At 38.5% G+C, this 20,305-nt stretch overlaps 2 protein-coding genes across 3 annotated transcripts in view; one reads left to right on the top strand and one right to left on the bottom strand.

Moving 5' to 3' along the window:
* Window positions 1–20,305, top strand: part of SYN2 (synapsin II) — a 427,960-nt gene that overhangs the window by 257,201 nt on the left and 150,454 nt on the right. For both annotated transcript variants that reach the window (XM_050957819.1, XM_050957820.1), the window contains exon 5: window positions 7,905–7,994. In XM_050957819.1, the coding sequence (XP_050813776.1) occupies window positions 7,905–7,994 (90 nt within the window). The remainder of the gene's footprint in view (window positions 1–7,904; window positions 7,995–20,305) is intronic.
* Window positions 14,954–20,305, bottom strand: part of TIMP4 (TIMP metallopeptidase inhibitor 4) — a 57,207-nt gene continuing 51,855 nt past the window's right edge. Inside the window, exons 3-5 of the mRNA XM_050957920.1 lie at window positions 18,618–18,732; window positions 17,004–17,128; window positions 14,954–16,722 (exon numbers count right to left, since the gene is read on the bottom strand). Coding sequence (XP_050813877.1) covers window positions 16,525–16,722; window positions 17,004–17,128; window positions 18,618–18,732 — 438 coding nt within the window. The 3' untranslated portion in view covers window positions 14,954–16,524. The remainder of the gene's footprint in view (window positions 16,723–17,003; window positions 17,129–18,617; window positions 18,733–20,305) is intronic.

The following is a 20,305-nucleotide window of genomic DNA, read 5'->3' as shown; positions in this document are numbered from 1 at the left end:
CAAGGGTAGAAAATGTCTACCCTAATTCTGGCTTCCATTCAAACCTGAGAAAGAAGAGCCTCTCTTGAAGCTCTCCACAACTAAAACCTGAGAGCGATTTCAGGGCCGGGCAGTCAGGTGTTTTATTGCCTAAGATTTTGACCCAGCACTGAGCTCTGTACATCCACTGCCCCTTCCATGCTGGTAGGAATAATCTGGTTGGTGAAGGAGCTGGGTGTCAGACTGGAGAGAGCCAGAATGGGAAAGCACATTAATCCTGCCAATGCAGGGTTTTTTTGGTGGCCATTTGGTTATGTTTTGGGGAGCAGCTATAGCGAGGCCAGCTCCCCTTGACTCTTCACCAGCAACACTGGGAACCAGAGACTCCACCTTACTCCACCTCATGCAGTAAAGCACTTATGTCTCTGCATTCCAAGGTTGCCAACACAGTGGCACAGCTGCCAAGGTTTGTGCAGCCATATATGATGTTGTGCCATCATTAATGTGTTAATTTGCATAGTGGCTAATAAATTTGCATAGAACAATACATTTGTTCTTTAAAAAGAGCTGCGCGGATTTAGTGCTGGTGAAAGGTGTTACATTTATAGCCCTATGGAATGCAGTCCTCTCTTTATCTACAGGGCAGCAGCAGGACAAATTTCCCACACATGCTATCCTGTAAGGAAGGTCCTGATCCTAGAAATAGCTTCATACAGGCAGACTCCTGCTTGCGTTGACTAAAAAGGGGCTCCACAGTAGTGCCGGAATATGGCTGCATGGAGCAGTTTGCAGAATCAGGATGTGAATTTCCTCTCAAGCCATGTGCACTGTATTATAACTCGTTTTACTTTCTTTCCTTCCTAGTCTTCCTTTAATCCCACTTTCCTTATTGTTTACATGTTTGGTCACTGACTTTCACCTGTCCAAGTGTTTCCCTTTGTCAGATGCCTCCTTACCTTTGCATTCCAAGCCAAGAGGAAGAAACTTTTTCTCTTTGACTCTGATTCTCTCCCTGCTCTTGTCATCTTCAACAGTTGGTTTCTAACTGCTCTGGAAATACCTGGTTCCCATGGAAGCAACCCTGATAAAATGTAAGCTAGAGAGAGCTCCACAGTTCCTCATTAAAAGTGTTTCTTTGTTTCTAGAGAAATTCAAGTGTTCTATGTGATTATTCATTTGTGTCACTCTGATGTGACAGATTCCATGTCAGCTATCTAAGGTATAGAATACTCTCACTCTAACCATGCTTCAAGATCCATAAAAGGTTTGTCTTCCCAGTGATAATCACATTGTGTTGTCTTTGGCCTGGCACTATAACAGTGGGAAATATTGGATGGACATCAAGTTCTTCTGTCAGCTTCACTTCTTTTCTATACATCCTTAATGCAGCCAAACTGATTTGGGAAGCACTGTTTAATTCTTAAGCTGTTATGTCAAAGTTTGCATTAACTTTGAAAATGTGTTCCCTTTTATCAAGTCTATCATGCCCAGAAATAATGATTAAAATAAATATGTAAGATACAGCCAACACTGTGTAAACTGTAGTATGGAAAGAAATTGCCTTCTCCCTCTGTCCTTGCATTCTGTATCAGATAACAAATCAACAGTGTGCAGACTTGGCCTTTGGAAAAGTATGTTGACTAAAGCATAACAGGAGTAACACAGGTTGATCACAATAGAGAGCCAGTATCATGCAGAGCATAACAAGAATAACACTGCTAAACACAACAGAAATTGAAAGAATAAACAATACAAATCACAGAATCCACACTTACTGAAAAGGTCTCAGCCTAAGTAAAGCCACCTCCCATGATAAATCACATCACAGAGATCCCCCTACATCATGTGAGGATTTTACCTTCCTTCCCTTTGAAAAGGCCATAGGGCCTGTCCCTAAATCTGCTCAACATCTTACATGTCTATACACAAATGCAAGGAATATGGAGAATAAACAGGAAGAACTGGAAGTACTAGTATATTAAAATAGTAAATTGTTACTTAATTGTTGTCACAGAGATTTGGAGGGATAAATCTCATGACTGGAATATTGGTACAGAGGGGTATAGCTTGTTCAGGAAGGACAGGTAGGATAAAAAGGGAGGAGGAGGTGTATTATACATTGGGAATATATATACTTGTTCTGAAGTCAGAAGAGGGTGGGAGGCAGACCAGTTGAAAGTCTCTGAGTGAAGATACATGGGGTAGAAAATAGGGGTGACATAATGGTAAAAGTCTACTACAGACCACCAAATCATAAAGAGGAGGTGCATGAGATATTTAGCATATCCAAAACACAAAATCTGGTAGTAAGAAGGGACTTGAAGTACCCACACATCTGTTGGGAAAGTAATATGGCAAAACACAAAATTTCCAGTAAGCTTGTGGAATGTATTAGGAGCAATTTTTTGTTTCTGAAAGTGGAGGACATTACTGGGGGACAGCCATTTTAGACTTGATTTTGACCAAAAGGAAAGAATTGGTAGTGAATCCGAAGGTGGAAGGCAATTTGGGTGAAAGTGATCATGAAGTTATACATTTCATGCTTCTAAGGAAAAGCAGAAGTGAGAGCAGCAAATAAGGACAATGGACTTCAAAAAAGCAGACTTCAACAAGCTCAGAGAATTGGTAGGTAAGGTCCCGTGGGAGGAAAATCTAAGGGAAAGAGGAGTTCAGGAGAGCTGGCACTTTCTCATGGAGTTAGTATTTAAAGGCCCAACTGAAAACTATCCCCATGAGACGGAAAGAGAGGAAGAATGTTAGGAGTCCAGTATGGCTCCATCAGGAGATCTTTAATGACTTAGAAAAAGTAGAAACATGGACGAATTACTAAGGAGGAGTACAAAAGAAGAGCACAAGCATGTAGGAACAAAATCAGAAAGGCTAAATCACAAAATGAGGTACACCTAGCAAGAAGCATCAAAGGTAATAAGAAGAGGTTCTTTAAATATGTTTTGAGCAAGAGAAAGACAAAGGTAAGTGCAGGTCCTCTATTTAGTGGAGAAAAAGGGTTAATAGCTGATTACATCTAGAAGGCAGGGGTGTTTAATGACTATTTTGGCTTAGTTTCTGCTGAAAGGGTTAACAATGACCAGGTACTCAACACAATTTTAACAAGGGTGAGGAAAGCAAGTCAAAATAGAGTAAGAACAGGTTAAAGAATATTTAGATAAGTTATATGTATGCAGAGCCTCATGAAGTTCATCTTAAGGTACTTCAGAAACTAGCTGAAGCAATCTCAGAACTGTTAACAATTATCTTCAAGAAATCATGAAGAATGAGTGATCTCCCAGAGGAGTGGAGAAGAGCAAACATAGTACCTATCTTTATATGTGTGGCCACCTAGGAGTTCATGGTTGTCACTATGCTGTATTCTGTGAGCCGTTGGAATCTCAAAGCAGCAGTAGGGGCAAAACTTAGATCCTTCTGCTCAAAAAGTACAGGCCTAGATCAACTGAGATAAAGGAAAATCTCTGCTAGTTGTAGAATTATAGAATTGGTGGTGCACAGTTCAGGAGTTCTGATTCTTTCCAGCAGAGAACTATGATACAGATACATACTAGAAGAATGCCGAAAGAAATTTATTTTTGAAGTACACAATAATATATAGTTCCACCAAGATGCTAGGATAATACACTTCTAATCATTAGAGAGGGGCAGTCTGGAGTAACTCACTTCATAGTTAAATTAATTCCCCCTCCTCTCCAAAAAAAAACAAAAACAAAACACCCCACACTGTAGCTTTAACATTACTTTTAGCCTTTCACTGGTACATACCTGTAATTAAGTGCTCTCTAATAGAATGCAAATAGTAAGCAATGTCATTATCCAACCCATTAATTGTGATGGTAACACAAATTGAATTCTATAACTGTTAGCCGTCTGCCTATAGTACAGTATGTGCAGTCAAATTTACAGTGTCCCATTCGCTTTATGACAGAAACCCATGAGCCTTTTATATTAAATCAAAGAGCTCTCTGGTGAAGTGCTTCCTGTTATCTGTGTAATGTATTGTTGCAGAAGTAGTGCAGCTGGCCATCCACCGCTCTCTCTCAAAGAGAAAAATCTATAGGCAAAGATGAAAGAGACATTACAAAAAATGTTATAAAGCCACAAGAATTTTTTTTAAGAAAAACCTTGAAAGCCATAAATATATTTAATTGTGAATCTTTCTCATCTCTGTCACAGCTGAAAAGGACAAAGACACAATCTTTAAAAATGAAGAGGAAACTCAGCTAACTAAAATTAGAACCAAAAGAACTTGAACTTCTTTCTTTTCTAAGAAGTTGAAAATTCTCCTGGTAAAATGTGAAGACCTATGGATTTATTTTTTTAAAAGATAATGGTTATAATACCCCAGTGTTTTTGGCATCCATATATAATACTTAACTTTATATTTTATTTAAATAACATCTGTCTACTTATGTCTTGCATGTCATGTAAGTCCTGTCACTGAAGACATTTAACAGTAGACTAGACAATTAAGAATGCGCTAGACAACCATCTTGCCCTTGCACAGGGCTGGACGTTAGCCTAATACAGTAGGATAGCCTTATCTTGACTATGATTTAAAAGTGTGAGTAGGCCTTGTTTGACTAAAGTTTTAGAAGGTGTTAGTGAAATCAAACTAGCTACCATGCTCTGACAGTACACTTTTAAATCCTAGTCTACTCATAACAGGCAAGGAGAGGTAGAGCCAATGTGGGAACATGTGCTGCACCGTCTTAAACTGTGGTTCAAGAGCCACACTGCCTATGCGCAGCAGGATTCTCCAGGGAGCACTGTTCTTCCTTGAGTCACAATGCCTTCTGGAGCTGCCAATTGTATTGTGCACATCTGCCCTGTCGCCAATGGGAGTCTGTGTCTTTGAAACCACAGGGGCTACTCCAGTGCATGCAGTTAAGCATATTCCTTGTGTTTTTGCAGGTTTAGAGCCAAAAAAACCCCTATACAACCCAAAGATAGGGTCTGTTTATAAACTTTGAATGCACCTCTGGATTTGGATTGTGAACATCCTCAGACCTGATTTTGTTTGAGTTTGAATAGATCCTTTAATGGTACAATTTTTTTTTAAATTACATATATCTAAAAATTGTTGCATTGCCATTGTACAATGCAGTTGTTACATTGCCAATTTTAAAAAAGTTTTATGACTATAATTTATGCACAATATCTAGCTCCTCTTCCTCAGTTTTTCTTACCTGTAAAATACTTAACAAAATGTAACCACATCATAACATGAGGGGTATTCTGAAACAAAAGTATGATATAATTTGAGATGGAAGGTTTTGCAAAGAGAAATGGAAGTAAGGCAATACTTAGAGATGATCTGAGAGTTTGGTTTAGGCATATCTCTCTCCTGTATCCTGTTTTTAGTCCTTATTTTGTTTGATGTAGAGACTTAGACCAACATTGCCCTTGCTGAGAAGAAATGTTTTCTGTACTGCACTTTGTTTCAATGTTGAGTATAGAGCATTATATTTAGAGACTTATTAGTCTCTAAATTCACTCCTCGCTTTCATCTTGAATTCTAATTATATTTAATTACTTAAAACATGGTGCAGATTCTCCGTTTTCTTTAGATATTTGATCTTTTGACTGTTGCTAACCACTATAGTGAAATACAATACACAGATCATGTCTTATTGAGAAGGTTTTATTTAAACAAATTTGTTGAAATGGTTTTTAATATGGGGCACCATGTTTTCTGTATATTCTGAAGTAGCAGGTAACATGGCAAGAGTTATGTGCTTGATAGATAGAATTTGTTTGTGATTTCAAATTCAGGGACTTCCAGAGTTTTGTGATTGGAATAGGAATAAATCAGGCCCAGATTAACCAATTAGCCCTCAGTGCACTTGTGCAGGGCCCCCCAATCACTGGGGGAAAAAACAAAACCAAAATTGAGTGGTGCTGCGACTCCTCCTTGCACCAGGTTGCAATGCCATACACTCATATTTGGCCTGGCCACCCCTCTTGTCCTGGGGGCAACTTGTTGTTGGGCTATGGGAGTGAGTGGGGAGTAATTCGCAGTCTGTGGGGTTGGAAGCCAGTGAGGAATGTTGGGAAAGTGGGGTTGGGAGGCTGTGGTCAGTGGATCTAAGATGTTGGGGGCTGTCAGGGTAAATGGAGGGTAGTGGCAGATTGTTGGGATATATGTGGAGTGTGAGGGATATTCAGGGGTATGTCTGTGGAATGGGGTGAAAGGGGCACTTGAGGGTGTGGATGTTGGGGGGGGAGAGAGGGACATTCTGGGATCTATGTGGGGTGGGCTATGTATGGGGCAGGGGTGCTTTAAGGAAGGTGGGAAGTCCCCAATATTTTTAGTGTGTGAGGCTCCAACGTTCTTTAAGCTGAGACTGAGATAAATAATAAACTGTCAGGAATCCTACCCGTAAGCCTCTCTATTTTGGTATTCTGCATAACATTTCCTTTCCCTTGGTTATAACGTTATATTATATGCTATTCACCTAGTTTGACAAGGTGCATGAGATAATATCTTTTACTGGACCAACTTCTGTTGGTGAGAGAGACAAGCTTTCGAGCTCACACACGGTTCTTCATGTCTGTGTAGCTCGAAAGCTAGTCTCTCTCACCAACAGAAGATGATCCAATAAAAGATATTACCTCAAACACCTTATCTTTCTAATATCCTGGGACTGACACAGCTACAGCAACACTGCATACATCCAACTAGTTAGCATTTATTCATCTTTTGCTGAAAGCTACTCAATGTTAAGGCATTTTCCATGGGTCTTACGAAGATAAACGTTTTTATGAAAAACAAGAGCTAAATAAACACCATTAAATTAATCAAATCCTGTGTCAGTTGTAAATCCAACACAAAGCTTTCATCAGCCTTATTTCCCTTCTGTGGTTTTCAGTATGCAGCGCTAAACTGCTTTAACAGAGAAGGTATTTGATCAAACTACATTATGGTACAGAGTTTTGTTGTTCTTCACTTTCTTTTTTTTTTTTTAACGGCAAAGTGTGCTATTCATACTGTTGTGTTAATTTGTTTGTCTGAGCCTGACATATTAACAATTAAATACATCACAGGTATTTACATGCTAAAAGCTTTGGAGGCTTGAAACAATAGTGGGTCTCCTGACTGCCAAAATCATCTTGCTCCCTAGACACTTGCTTAGCTGTAATGTCAAGGGATTTTGGTTTTTAAACTGTTATAATACAGCCCACAGATATTTCTGAGTTGTGTACATTTAATATGGAATTCCTCTTCATTATCTGTCCTAAACTACTGAATAGTGTTGCTTTGCACTGTTAGTTACTGCAATCCACACAAGAGGTGACTGCATTTCTGTGTGGGGTAAACTTGCATACAATGCACATAACACATATTCTGTTAAATAATTGGGATCTTTCTCAACTAAAGATATTGAAAGGATGGTCTTGTGATCAAGACACAGGACAAGGGAGCTAGGAAACTAAAATGTTATTCTTTGCTCTCCTACTGACTTGCTGTGTAATCTTGGGAAATCACTTATCGCCTCTCTCTGGTTCCCCTTCTTGCAAAATGACCAATTAACATCACAAAGGTTCTGGGAGGCTTAATTAATAATTGTGAAGTACTTCAAGATTTTGAGCTGGAAAGTGCTACAAAAATGTAACATTTCTTATATAATTATCACAAAATAAACTTAAGATATGTCAAGTATAAGATATCTAAAGCCCTTAGCCTAATGTATGTTATCTGTATATATGCTATGGAATGATTAGCTGTTATATATGCACTTCATTAGAATATAGAAAGAACCACAGTCTGGCTGAATTTAAAGGAACATAACATACGTATATGTAATTGATCTTGAGTTTTTGAAATGTACAAATTAAGATGCAGAATGACAATTTGGAGTTCATATCAGCAGAATTTGGTTTTTGTCCTTAAGCATTGTTGTTTTCTTTTACAGTTTGCCCAGCTGGTGTCCATCTCCAAAACTCTGGGTGTGGAAAAGTTCCCTCTAATTGAACAAACCTTCTACCCAAATCACAAGGAAATGGTAGGTGCAAATAGTAACATTAAAAGGCAATTACTGTATGGATAGAACTGGAGGTATAATCACCCATGATTCATTCATTCACTGTCTATTTTTTTAAATGTCCTTTTGGAAATTTCCAGTGGCATAATACTGGGTAACCTCTTGAAAGCATCTTTGTGGTAACTGAAAGATTACTGCCTTCAGCTTTGAGATAGACAAACTGGTTCTAACAAACAAAAGAATATAAATGCTAAAGTGCAGGGAATACTTCGTGGAAGTGTTGCCAGTCTAGTCCTGTGTGATGCCTCCCAGAATACTTATCTTATTGGTTGTGAGAAAGGCCACGTGAAATGTTTACATGGAACCGCAAACCTATCTAAAATCAGGGTTGTTTCAGTAACTCTTACCTTCATTCCCCTGAGCCGATGCTGTTCACAATTCCCTGATTTTCTGCTCACTCAACAAATGCTCACACCTCACCCAGGGCCCCCACATACTTCATACCTTTTGATGCAATTCTCCAGTGGTTCCACAAATCTGGTGTCTTTCAGAGGCCCAATGTGGCTGCTTCCTCGAGTGTTGTCTTTGAGGAATCGCCAAGTAAGGGCTACGACTTCTCTTCATCCATGAATTTCTGGAGGGTGAAGGTTCCTAGCCAGCCACACACACCACATGGCACCAGGTGCAGATAACAATCCTGATCCTAATGCCAGCTTCCTATCTGTTAAACAAGCTGCTGAGGCCCCATAATCCCAACTCAGTAGTCTCAATAGCTAAGCAACCACATTAAGGAGGACAAATGTCATAATCCCCAGTGCATAGTTGCTAGGTAACACTGGGAGTTCCCTAGATGACTCACCAGGAATTTTGGGGTAGCTCTGCAGGCAGCTCAGTTCACTGGCAGCTGGCAGCAGGAGCAGGTGAGTTTCACTCCCCTCCTGTTATGGGGGAGGGGAGCAGATGCTTTCTGCTTCCATATGAAGACCCACATATGTGTTGGGATTCCCTCTGAGACCTCTTTCCATTCAGCTTCCCAAGAACTCAGTTCGACTCCCACCTTTATCACTCAAGTGTCTTTGTTTGGCATACAGCACTGCTGCACTGAGTTGATCAGAGGCAGGGGGGATTGATGCAGGGTACCTCACAGATTCAAAGTTACACACAAACCTTCTCCCTTTATGTACATTACACATCTAATTGCATTTACTATACATTGCATCACACATTTTTGGATTGGCTTGGATACTTTTCAGGAACCAATCCCTGTGCAACATCCACTGCTCTCACACTGTCTTTGCTTCGAGGACTTCTTTATCTCATCTCTACATTGCTAATTTCTTTTGTCCCTTGTTACCTAGTTCATAGTAAATAGTTCCCTGCATATTCTCCTTATCTTAGTTGGCTCAGACATTCTGTCTTCTTAGCCTGCTGACCTGTTTACTTGTTTTATTTAGCACAGACATTCTGTTTTCAACCTGATGATTTATTCCCTTCCCTAATTATCTCTTCCACAAAATCAGACCTCCCTCCATGTGTTAATTACTCATATCAGGCTAGGCCTCAGCTACAATATGGAGCGGGTGTGGTGAAGGCAGCTCATTTAATAAGACACTGAAGTAGTCAAGACTATCCATCCGACATCCTCCAAAGACCGGTGGAGGTTCAAAGGTGACACCTGTTCTCTGGAGTTCTGTGAGTGGGCTTTGGGAAAACCTTGCTCCTTTCTGAAGATATCAAAAGGTAAAAACAGAGGGAGGACCGAAGTGCTGAGAGTAAATAAAGGTGACTGTTTTTCTGGAGATTCAGGTTTATGTAGAATATTCAACCTGCTAGCAAACCTGCAAGAGATTGTCCTCCACCCACATTTAGACCCTACAGGATCTGCGTGACTGGTGCGGGCTTAGTGTCTTATCTTGCAGCCTTCTTTTAATTTTTCTTTTATTATTGTTTCTAAATGTAGATTCTTCCATAGCTATATTTGTCTAGAGGAGAGGCATTCAACCATGCAGAGCTGGAGAGCCATTTGCCCTGGATCGAAATAGCAATGAGGCACAAGGCAGTCTCAGCACAAAGCCCCAACTTTACCTTTCAATATCTGTTGTATAATGTTGCATCATTGTGACTCAAACATACCATGTACTGTTGCAATGCCATGATTTGAACATTAGCAATCAGCAGTCAATGATAGGTCATTGAACCAGGATTGCTGTGTAGCTCCATTTGACACTACATTACTCTGGATAAAATCCTGCCTGACCCTATTAAAATCAATGGCGAAACTCCCACTGACTTCAGTTGATTACAATTTCATCCACAGTCCCCCATCTCCTTCTCTGATCACTTCCTATTATTCTACTCTGTCTTCTCAGCTTTTGTGAAGGAGGCAAAATCCCTGTTTCTTTTTATGGCTGCCTGGTGCAGAATCCTGGCTGTTATAGACTATTAGGTTAGCACTCCCATCCTTTCTCCTATCCCATGTGCAGCTTCAAGTGAGAAGAGCTTCAATAATAGCCACATATTTGATGTGAAAGGTGAACAGGAGCTCTCCAGAAAGAAAGTTACTGATCGAGAGCAGTGAATCTCATGCAGTCCAAACCCCCAAGGATCTTTTGAGAATAGAGAGGACTTTCCCTGACACGAGTGTAGATGCATTTGGTAGCAAAGTCCAAAACTTTGTAATTTCTCCAATTTTTGAAAAGTGAAACATGAGAAATGAACCAGTGTCCTTTGTTTTGGGATGAATTCATTATAGACAGAGAATAAGAATCACACCTTTTCAGATCATAGTATACCTTTTCACATGCTAGATACTGTACATTTTGTTAGCGTACTGAAGATGGCCAAGAATAAAGATGGTCAGTATTGACCTTCATGTGACTCATTTTTGCTCTTTTAATTATTTTGCTAGCCTATAAAAAGCCTATTTTTGCTTGTACATCTGCTAATTTGAAATTACAAAAATAGAGAATAAAATATCCCATTGCTCAGTCACAAGAATTGGTTGAAGTTCCAGTTACTCTGCTTGTACCTTGCATATAATGCCCTCCAGAAAGACCACCATCTCCCCAAGTTTTACTGCTGGCTGCTATCTTAAAGCATAGATTGAATTCAGCTCCTGAAGTTGAAATGAAAATTTGGAAAGCTATGAATGTGTGTTTATTTGTGAGTGCATAAAATATTGTTTGACAGATGATGGGATTGTTAACATTTTGCAAGATGCATTTGAGAGTTGGTTCTTGTCCTCTTACCTATTTGGATCCTATACAGTAATAGTTAGTGATTGAGCAAGGAGGTATTATTTTGCCTTTTGTTGAACTTCTGATTGCAAAAGGCTTGACTGAGTTTGTGGAGTGTTGACAATTTCCTGTATAATGAATATTATTTTGAAGACAACTCTTCTTTGTCTCTGTATTGGATTGTCATGTATATTTCAAATGTGCTACAGTGACTTCGGAAAGTTAGATGTAGATTTGTTTGTTTGTTTTTCCCTCTGGAGGAAGTTTTGGAAACTCTGTGGCTCAGAAAAAATATACTGGATAGCTTTTATTGGAATTTCTGTGGACAGATGTAAGATGATCCAGTGGGGGATGTTTTCTCAGTATATGAGCTGAAGCCGTATCGGGGTAATGAATGTTGATTTATATGTTATTATTATCCAGCTTGGTTTGAGATTATTTTTACCTATACAGATAATTTCTGATTTTTAAAGAAAGTATTTTTCTTTTCCTGTACATCCTGGTCCCATTTCTTCATCAGGCGTAAACTGGAACTTGTTTTCTCCAATTTAAAACTGTGTATCTTGGGTTAAGAGGGTATTCCAAAGCTCTGAGAATAGGAGATTTTGAACTCAGCAGGCTTGATGTACTGTTATGCTTCTATTTCGTTTGCTTCTTTCATACTCTAGTGATCATTTGTGCCTGGCTCTCTTGTACTGTTTTTCCAAAGGCAATAAAAGGTAAGTAAACAAAGATAGCATTCTCTGATGCAAGCTTGGGAGCTGTTTAATGGAAAGCTTTTTGGAACAGGGACATTTCACTAAAAAAAAAAAAGTGATTGAAACCTTACAAAATGGTGCTTTCTGAACTCATCATAGCTTGGGTCACGTGTTTGCAGCTTTCCTTTCAGGAATTAGTTTTCTTTTCTCACTACATTTCTATCTCCTTACATTCTCCCATGAAAAAAATGGCCTGTTCAGGCTTATTTGTAGGACACATTGATAACATTTAATTAGAATGATTTTAAGAACAGGAAGACAGTATTTAGCTATTCATAACTAAATGATTTCAGTAATAACCTTTGATTTTTTTTCATTTTTTTCACTTGCACAGCCTCCCTTCTCTTAGGTCTTTCCAACTGTGAATATGAGTCAGATAAGTTACATTCAAATCAAGACCAAAAGATATATGAAGCTGTATTTCATACTTGACCTTCAATGTAATGTGACAAACACTCACACACTGAAGTTACAGGAACTGGAAAGCGGACATTCTCTTTTAAAAATAGATTGTTGCTGTAATATATGAATGCTAATACAGTGAAAATCTTAATATGAAAATACACGTTGAAAGCTTTACTGTAGATGATTTTTTCCCCCTACAGTCCTTGTCAATATTGTAAAATAAGTACTCATTTGGAAGTATCCTTTTAAAGCTCTACCTCTCCTTGTTATTAGAAAGACAGATTCTCTGTTCTCCACAGTGGAAAATCTAGTCAGATTTAAGTTCAAACACAGAAATCAGACTCAACAGACACTAGTTTTGAAACACCTTATATTGGATAGTTTATGGCAAATCAGTTGTAAAATGTTTGATAGACTGAATATAGAAAACTGATATTTCATATAGCAAAATTCATACTTAAGAGTTTTGCTTGAAATATAAATCATATATAAATATTGAAGAAAAAACTTACAGTTTAGGATGAAAGAAGGCAAAGTGTGTTATATTCATTGAGTTTAAGGCCTGCTTACTTTATAATTTTAAAATATAAACAGAAGTACAATAAACAAGTTACAAAGCAGAAAATATCCATTTACTATATAGTGCTGTTCAAAATACACCATTACAATAAAATGAATTTGAAAACAAATACCCCACTGTACATGTACTATAGACTAAATTAGCCAGGTGTTTGATAGAAAATGGGTATGATCATAAAGCTATTGCAGCTTCATCTAGGAATTGTTTTGGTATGACAGAAGGCAATGAGTTCTAGTTAACTACATATACCTATAGGGTATATTCAAATATATGCACTGCACTAGCAGTAAATCACACTACCAAAAATTTTATCTGCAGTTCATTTTTGTTTTTGGAAAACATGTAGCTTTCACAGCATATAATTTGTATAAATAATCATAATACAAAAATCTATGGATAAAATTAATTTTTGCAAACTGCATTTTTTGAGCAGAATACTGGCAGGGTTTTATGTTTATCAGAAGAAATTAATGGTATTTTAATACATTACCTTAAATTAAAAGAGCATAGTTGGTCTGAAATCAAAACACAGGGTGAAATATTGATTATTAGATAGTAGTGGTGACCTACTCTTCCAAGAAGTAAAGCTTTCTGTCCCCAGAGGCTTTATTGACTACTGTGTTGTGTTATATTGACTACTAATTCTTTTCTTGAATTATTACAGCCTATTAATATTTACTACATTTTATATAGATTAAGGACAAAATGTTCTTGTACTGCAATAACTACACAACACTACTTTCTGTTTTATTGTAAAGCAACAAGTATAAGCAAATTCAAATGCAAGGCAGAAGCTCTGATCTTATCCCACCTTTTGCTCCTAAGAAAGTGCTGTGTCAATGGTACTGGCATTTAGGATTATTCATTTTTTTGGATGTAAATCTCAGGTGCTGTGTGTGGTGTAAATTCAGTTTTTCAGCCTTAGTGCTAAATAGTCTTCCTTTTATGTGACTAAATAAGATGTTAGAGGTTTCTAACCTAGGTATTTTTGTTTGTTGCGGATGAATTGTTTTAGTTATTTTATGGTTTCATTTTTTTCACAGTCATCCTAAAAAGAGATGATGATGATTTTCATGCAAGTACCAATATATGAGAACCAACAAGACAGATACCTCCCAACTTGATGTGTTGCATAAAATATGTAAATCCTTAGCCAGAAAATATTTAAATATATTATTTGTTATGCTATTACAGAAGCATCTTCAAACTTGTTATTGTCTATTGTGTAAACATGGATTTACTCAATTGTAAAAATATATATTGATGCCATAGGGACATCAACAGAGACAATAAACTAAAAAGTGTCATGACAACACATAGTTATACAAGTATGCATTGTTTGCCCAATGTAATAGACATGTGTGCACCTTCCATTGAGTTGAATGGAACTACTGATGAGCATAAACTTAAGCATCTGCATAAGTTTTTGTAGGATTTCAGTCTTAGAGCTGCATGGCAAACTAAGTATAGACAAAAACAACGAGGTGTCCCTGTGGCACCGTAGAGCAGTGGTTCCCAGCCTTTTTCGTCTGGCGAGTGCCAGACGACGAGCCACGGAGGACCGTCGTGGCGGACGAGCATCTGCCGAAATTCCGCCGACGAGCGTTAACAGACATCACTGTGGAAATGCTGCCAATAAGCAGCATCATCCAGAGGCGTCGCCGCCGAAATGCCACCAGTCAGCGGCATTTTGGCAGCGACACCTCTGGATGGCGCAGCTTGTCGGCAGCATTTCGGCGGATGCTTGTCCACTGGCCAGTACGTGGGCGCACTTAGACGCCCTGGCGGGCGCCATGGCACCTGTGAGCACCGCGTTGGGGACCCCTGCCTTAGAGACTAGCAAATTAATTTGGGCATAAGCTTATTTCCAAATAAATTAGCTAGTCTCTAAGGTGCCACAAGGACTCCTCGTTGTTTTTGCTGATACAGACTAACTCACCTACCACTCTGAAATAAGTATAGACAGTATTCAGAAAGTAGGATTCTTAACCCCATAAACTATAACAATTCCAAAGACCATTTAGTCCATTACTATATCATGATGTATCATTCAGTAAGTTCCAAAGCTATTGAATCCATTCATATCAAATAAATGGCTCTATTCAAACCTGAACTATTTTTGAGGTTCAAAGTCATTAAATCTAACTATTGTTCTCAGTTTTCATATGGCAGCTCCCTTTGCATTAATTGTAGCCACATCTGGAATCTACATGGCGAAATTCAAAAACACAATGAGGAGCAGAATATTTTTTAGATGGTTCTGACCTGGCAATATTCAGGAGATATTGGAAATGTCAGAACAGAGTCTTTATCTCATGAGGATTCCTACTCAGTTTCTCAAACTCAGAGGTTCAGATAGATGTGGATAATTATTCTCAACTTTGGTGCCAAACTTTTGAAGTTTGCCATCCCTTATTAATTTGCCTCTTTAAACTTAGAAACATATGGAAATGTATGCATGCTCAGTATTGTGTTTTCAAATGTTAAAATCTTGCCTTTTTCCCCCCCAACCTCCAAAAAGATAACACCTTTCTGGTACTTTTTGCAAGCTGTGAAATTCATTGTCACAAAGTGCAAATGACTACCCAAAAAATGGTAAATTTTGTATTGAAATCTGAAGAATTAAAAATCATCAAATAAATTTTGGGCAATTTCTTAAAGTCAGTCTCAGGCTAGAAATGGGGCTTATAACACTAGTGAAATATGATAGTAATATGGTCACATGTGTACAGAGGCTTTACTGGGTGCCATTACTACACTGACAATGTTCATGCTTTACTTTTCCTGTAAATCTAACTAGTCTACGGGTGCATATTGTCATAATTTTTCTGTTGGTGTAATACCTAAGCATTAGAACTTTTCTCTTTACAGTATGTGCCAATCCATTGGATCAATGAATTGGATAGGCATTTGTGATTATCAAAGATATATATTTAACCTAATAATTAAAAAATGTTATAATACATGTGTAAGAAATAGGACATTTAAGTAACATACAAAAAAGAAAAACATAGAAGCTTTTAATCACAAAAATGTTTAACTTGTTTCAACAAATATGAAGAAAACATGACTTTGAATCTTTTTTACAGCACATCGTTAAAATACTTTACATATACACTGTACAATAATTATTCTTTTTTTCAGAAGGCTTCCATACAGAAAAAAAAATAGTTATATAAAACATTCTTCATGTATCAGAAAGACTGTTTTGGATTGAAACACAGGGTTTTCTTAATCTGCTAGGTAACTGGAGTAGGGGGCAAAAATCTGATCATTCTTTTGTTCTTCTACATTCATACTGGTAAAAAGGGAAGTTGTTGTGCCTCTGAGAACACAGAGGACCATTCTCAACTAAAGCCCCTGTATACAAAGCAGAACTTTATAAGCTACCTCCAAGAGATTTGCTCTTCTTCATGCCTGGGTGCCAATTCCACAAACTCTGTACTTTCACTTGTACAGAACAATTTTTTTTAATTTCTAAGCAACAGATACATAAGATGTTGGCGGTTCAAAGCTGTGAGTGTGCAACATTTATGGAATTAGCCTCCCAGGCTTTTTAGGAAGTGATCATGTTAAGGTTCGCTGATGTCAGTAAACACTTTCTCTGGCGGGGGGCCACCTCGGTACCAGCTGCAAGTGCCATCGCTTCGCTTGATACAGGCATAATGTTTGGCCTGGTGCCCATACAGCTTCCTTTCTATCAGCCAGTCTGTCCAGAGACACTCATTTGGTGTAGTGATTGAGCAGGGCACCATGTAGCAGGTAGTAATCTAAATGTGAAATGTGAAGTTAGTTCTGTGTACTCATCAAAATTTTCATTAGAATGACATTTGTCATTTGTTTCACACTTTTTCAGTGTATGAAAGTTTACTCAAAATGTCTGTACTGATCTTGAAATAAGTAGTAATATGGAAATCAAATAATTTATCAAATGTATTGTACATAAGACACTGGTTTTGCAGTTCCAACCAAGAAAAAAAGTCTATTTCCTCTAAGAATTGAACCTTGAACCTATTAGACAGTCACTGTTATTGCTGATTTCTATACTTACTTTGCAGCCACAGCCCATTTGGTACCTCTGGTTAAGACTCTTCTTTTGAGACAAGGATAAATCATCCCATGGTTCAATGTAATTGCATAAATGGATGAGAACTTTACCATCATTTAATATTTGGCCTATATGGGGGGAAATAACAAAAATAAAGTTTGTGAAGCAGAGTGTACTGTAAACCTTAGTCTACATGGTGAGAAAACTCTAAAGTTTGAAACTAGTAGCTCCAAATAAGTTAGATTTCACGTGTTTTCAGTAACTGTTGTTTAAACTGCAAGTACAACAGCTCAGCTTAACTATTGTGCTGTTACATTCAGATTGAAAAATGTTAATATAATTTCTCAAAAGATGCTGATGGTCTGCCAGCAAGGGACATGAAAACAGTACTATGTGAAACTAGAATTCAAAATCATTTTACAAACATCTGGCAGTAATTAAGGACCCTATTCTGCAAACACATTTGTCATGTAAGTAATCCAATTAACCCAGTGGGACCACTCGTGTGGAATTGTTTGCAGGATTAGAGTTTAATATGGTAATAGGACAAAATAATGGACTGAGTCCTGCTAGAGAAAGGCCAGACTTTGTAACAGAAATTGCTATTTACATAATGATACTGACCTCCTTTGTTAAAGCACTATGAGATTTACTCAGGGGTGAAAGTAGAAATAGAGACTTACCGGTATGGGGCTGGGTTGGGGCCGGCTCTGGCCCAAGGAAGGGGCAGGAATGTGGGGGTCAGAGCCAGCCCCGGCCCGCCCTGTACCAGTAAGTGCCCTCCCCCGCCAGGGTAGAAGTGGCAGTCGAGGGCTCCGGCAGCAGTTTAAAGGGCCTAGGGGTCAGCCGCCACTACCGCCCCAGGCCCTTTAAACTGCTGCCGGAGCCCCCGGCTGCTGCTGCTGCTGCTACCCCAGGGCTCTGGCAGCAGGGCTCCAGTGGTTATTTAAAGGGCCCAGGGCTCCCCTGCCTCTACTGCACCTGCCCTTTAAATAGTCCCCGCTGCCCTGGGGTAGCGGTGGCAGCTCTCCGGCAGCTATTTAAAGGGCCCAGGGCAATAGAGGCAGCGGAAGCCCCGGCCCTTTCAATAATCTCTGGAGCCCCACCGCCACTACCCCAGGGCTCCAGTAGCGGGGCTCTAGTAGCAAATTAAAGGGCCTGGGGCTCCAGCCACTGCTGGGAGCCCCAGGCCCTTTAAATTGCCACCTGGGGAAGCCAGGCCTTGCCGGTATGCTGTACCGGGGCGTACCGGCTTACATTCACCTCTGAATCTACTGCTGAAAGTTGAAAAGTACTATATATAAAGAGAGCCTTGTACGGATACAAAATTTGTATCCACATCCAATCCACAATCCGCAAAAGTGGTCCATGGATATTCACATCTACAGATATAGATTATACAAATATAAACTGAATATCAGATTTGCAGAGCTCTAAATATATAAAACCACAGTAGTAGTATCGGTATGTTACTCTGTAGATTTTTATGTTAGTATCACTTTGTTGTCCATAAATTACTAATTACAGTATTAATTCTATATTTGGTACGAAGTCAACTAGATAAATCATTAAACAGTGTTGGGGTTTTTTATATGTTAAGATTTGTTTTCCTTTTACCTGTGAGGAGATACTGCTTCTTGTTGTTAGCGTCTAGTTTCACTCCACAGAGAGATGAATCAAAAGGAGTATAGACATACTGAACATCGTTCAGTTTTTCAAACCCCTTAAACATCTGAAATTTTTCCAAAAAAATAAAAATGTGTTATTGCACCAAGAATTTTATTTGGAAACAAAAATATGACTTGAGTAAACCAAAACTTTAGAGTAGATGAACGATATTTGAACAAAATTTTGAACCTCAACAGCTCCCATGGGCAGTGACGGAAACAATGGCTTGATGTTTCTCTTTGAAATAGGGGTGAGCTCAAGCTGTGAAGTCTGAATCTGTATCAGAAATTCAAAACCTTCCCTACCATTAAGGGTGTACAGATCGGAGGTTTGGCCCAATCTGTAATTTAAAATGAAATGTATTCCATTGTTCTGAGGTAAGAGGCAAGGGAATTATGCCTGCATTTTATAGAATTACAGATTTTAAAAGGTACACTCTTCAGGAGGGGTTTCATAGACCCTCAAACCATTCCAATTTTTAAAATGTAAAAGACGCATTATTGGCATCTTACATTTAAGGAGCAATGGAAGAATTCAGCCACACTGCAGATACCAAGTCATTTAAAAAAGCACATTACAGTTTTAACTCTCTAGAGACACAAGTTGATCTAACTGTATTCGTTTGGACAAATGTTGTCTTTGTTACAATAATGGGGTGTCCTGTAAGGAACATCATGTAGTTAGCTTGAGAATCCCAGATTCTAATTTCTGTCCTTAGTGCAAGCTGTTAAAAACTGCAGAGGAGACTGTTGATACTCTTCTAGTAAAACATTAGTGAGCATGCTCCTCTAGATAGATTTTCACACAAGATAGATCCACTGGTGGTGCAGGGAAAGAACCTGTGTGGAATAAAGTATACTTTTGCACAACTCCGTTATCTTCAGTGGATGCTGCCTGGACATATTCAGGGCCAGAACTTGGCCTCCTGTGATTTTGGTCTAAGAATAATTGGAGTTCTGCCTTCATAAAGAGTATGGGAACATGCCCTTAGAGTTTACAGCCTGCAGCACTCAATTGAAATTGGAAGTTTTTGTAACAAAACCCGTGCAATAACTATGCAGCATGCTGTCCAAATAGCACTTCCATATTCAGCTCTGAAATACATTTTTAACATAATACTTGCAAAACAAGTCTAATTGTACCCAAACAGGAGAGGTCCTAATCAATTTCAAAATGCCTGTCATCACCTACAATATGATATAACTGGAACTCCATCACAAAGAAGGCCCCTTTTGTTTACATCATACTGTGTGTTGACAGTTGCAAGGTTCACAGATTCCAAGTACAGTTGGCATTACTGGAAAAAAAATTAATCATACTCAAATTCTTCTCAGGGATTTAAATACTGCATGGGACTTGCAAATATATTGTAAATGTGTTGGTTTCTAAAGCCTCTTGATTAAAGAATGAGAAAAAAGTCAAGAATTGATTGTTGCCATTGGATCTCTGATGTAAAACAATCTGAAATTCTTTGTACAAGAAATAAACACCGAGGATAAAAAAGTGTTCTATCCTTAATGCAAAGAGCCACCTATGCAGATAAAATAAGGATGCCCAAAATTATTAAATCACAACTTCTGTGTTTGTTTATATTTGTGTTAAACAAAATTAAGTCAAATTAGCTAAGCCTGCAAATC

Source organism: Gopherus flavomarginatus, chromosome 6, assembly GCF_025201925.1.
Source record: "Gopherus flavomarginatus isolate rGopFla2 chromosome 6, rGopFla2.mat.asm, whole genome shotgun sequence".
NCBI classification, from domain to species: domain Eukaryota; kingdom Metazoa; phylum Chordata; order Testudines; family Testudinidae; genus Gopherus; species Gopherus flavomarginatus.
This window is presented reverse-complemented; position numbering and strand designations above follow the sequence as displayed.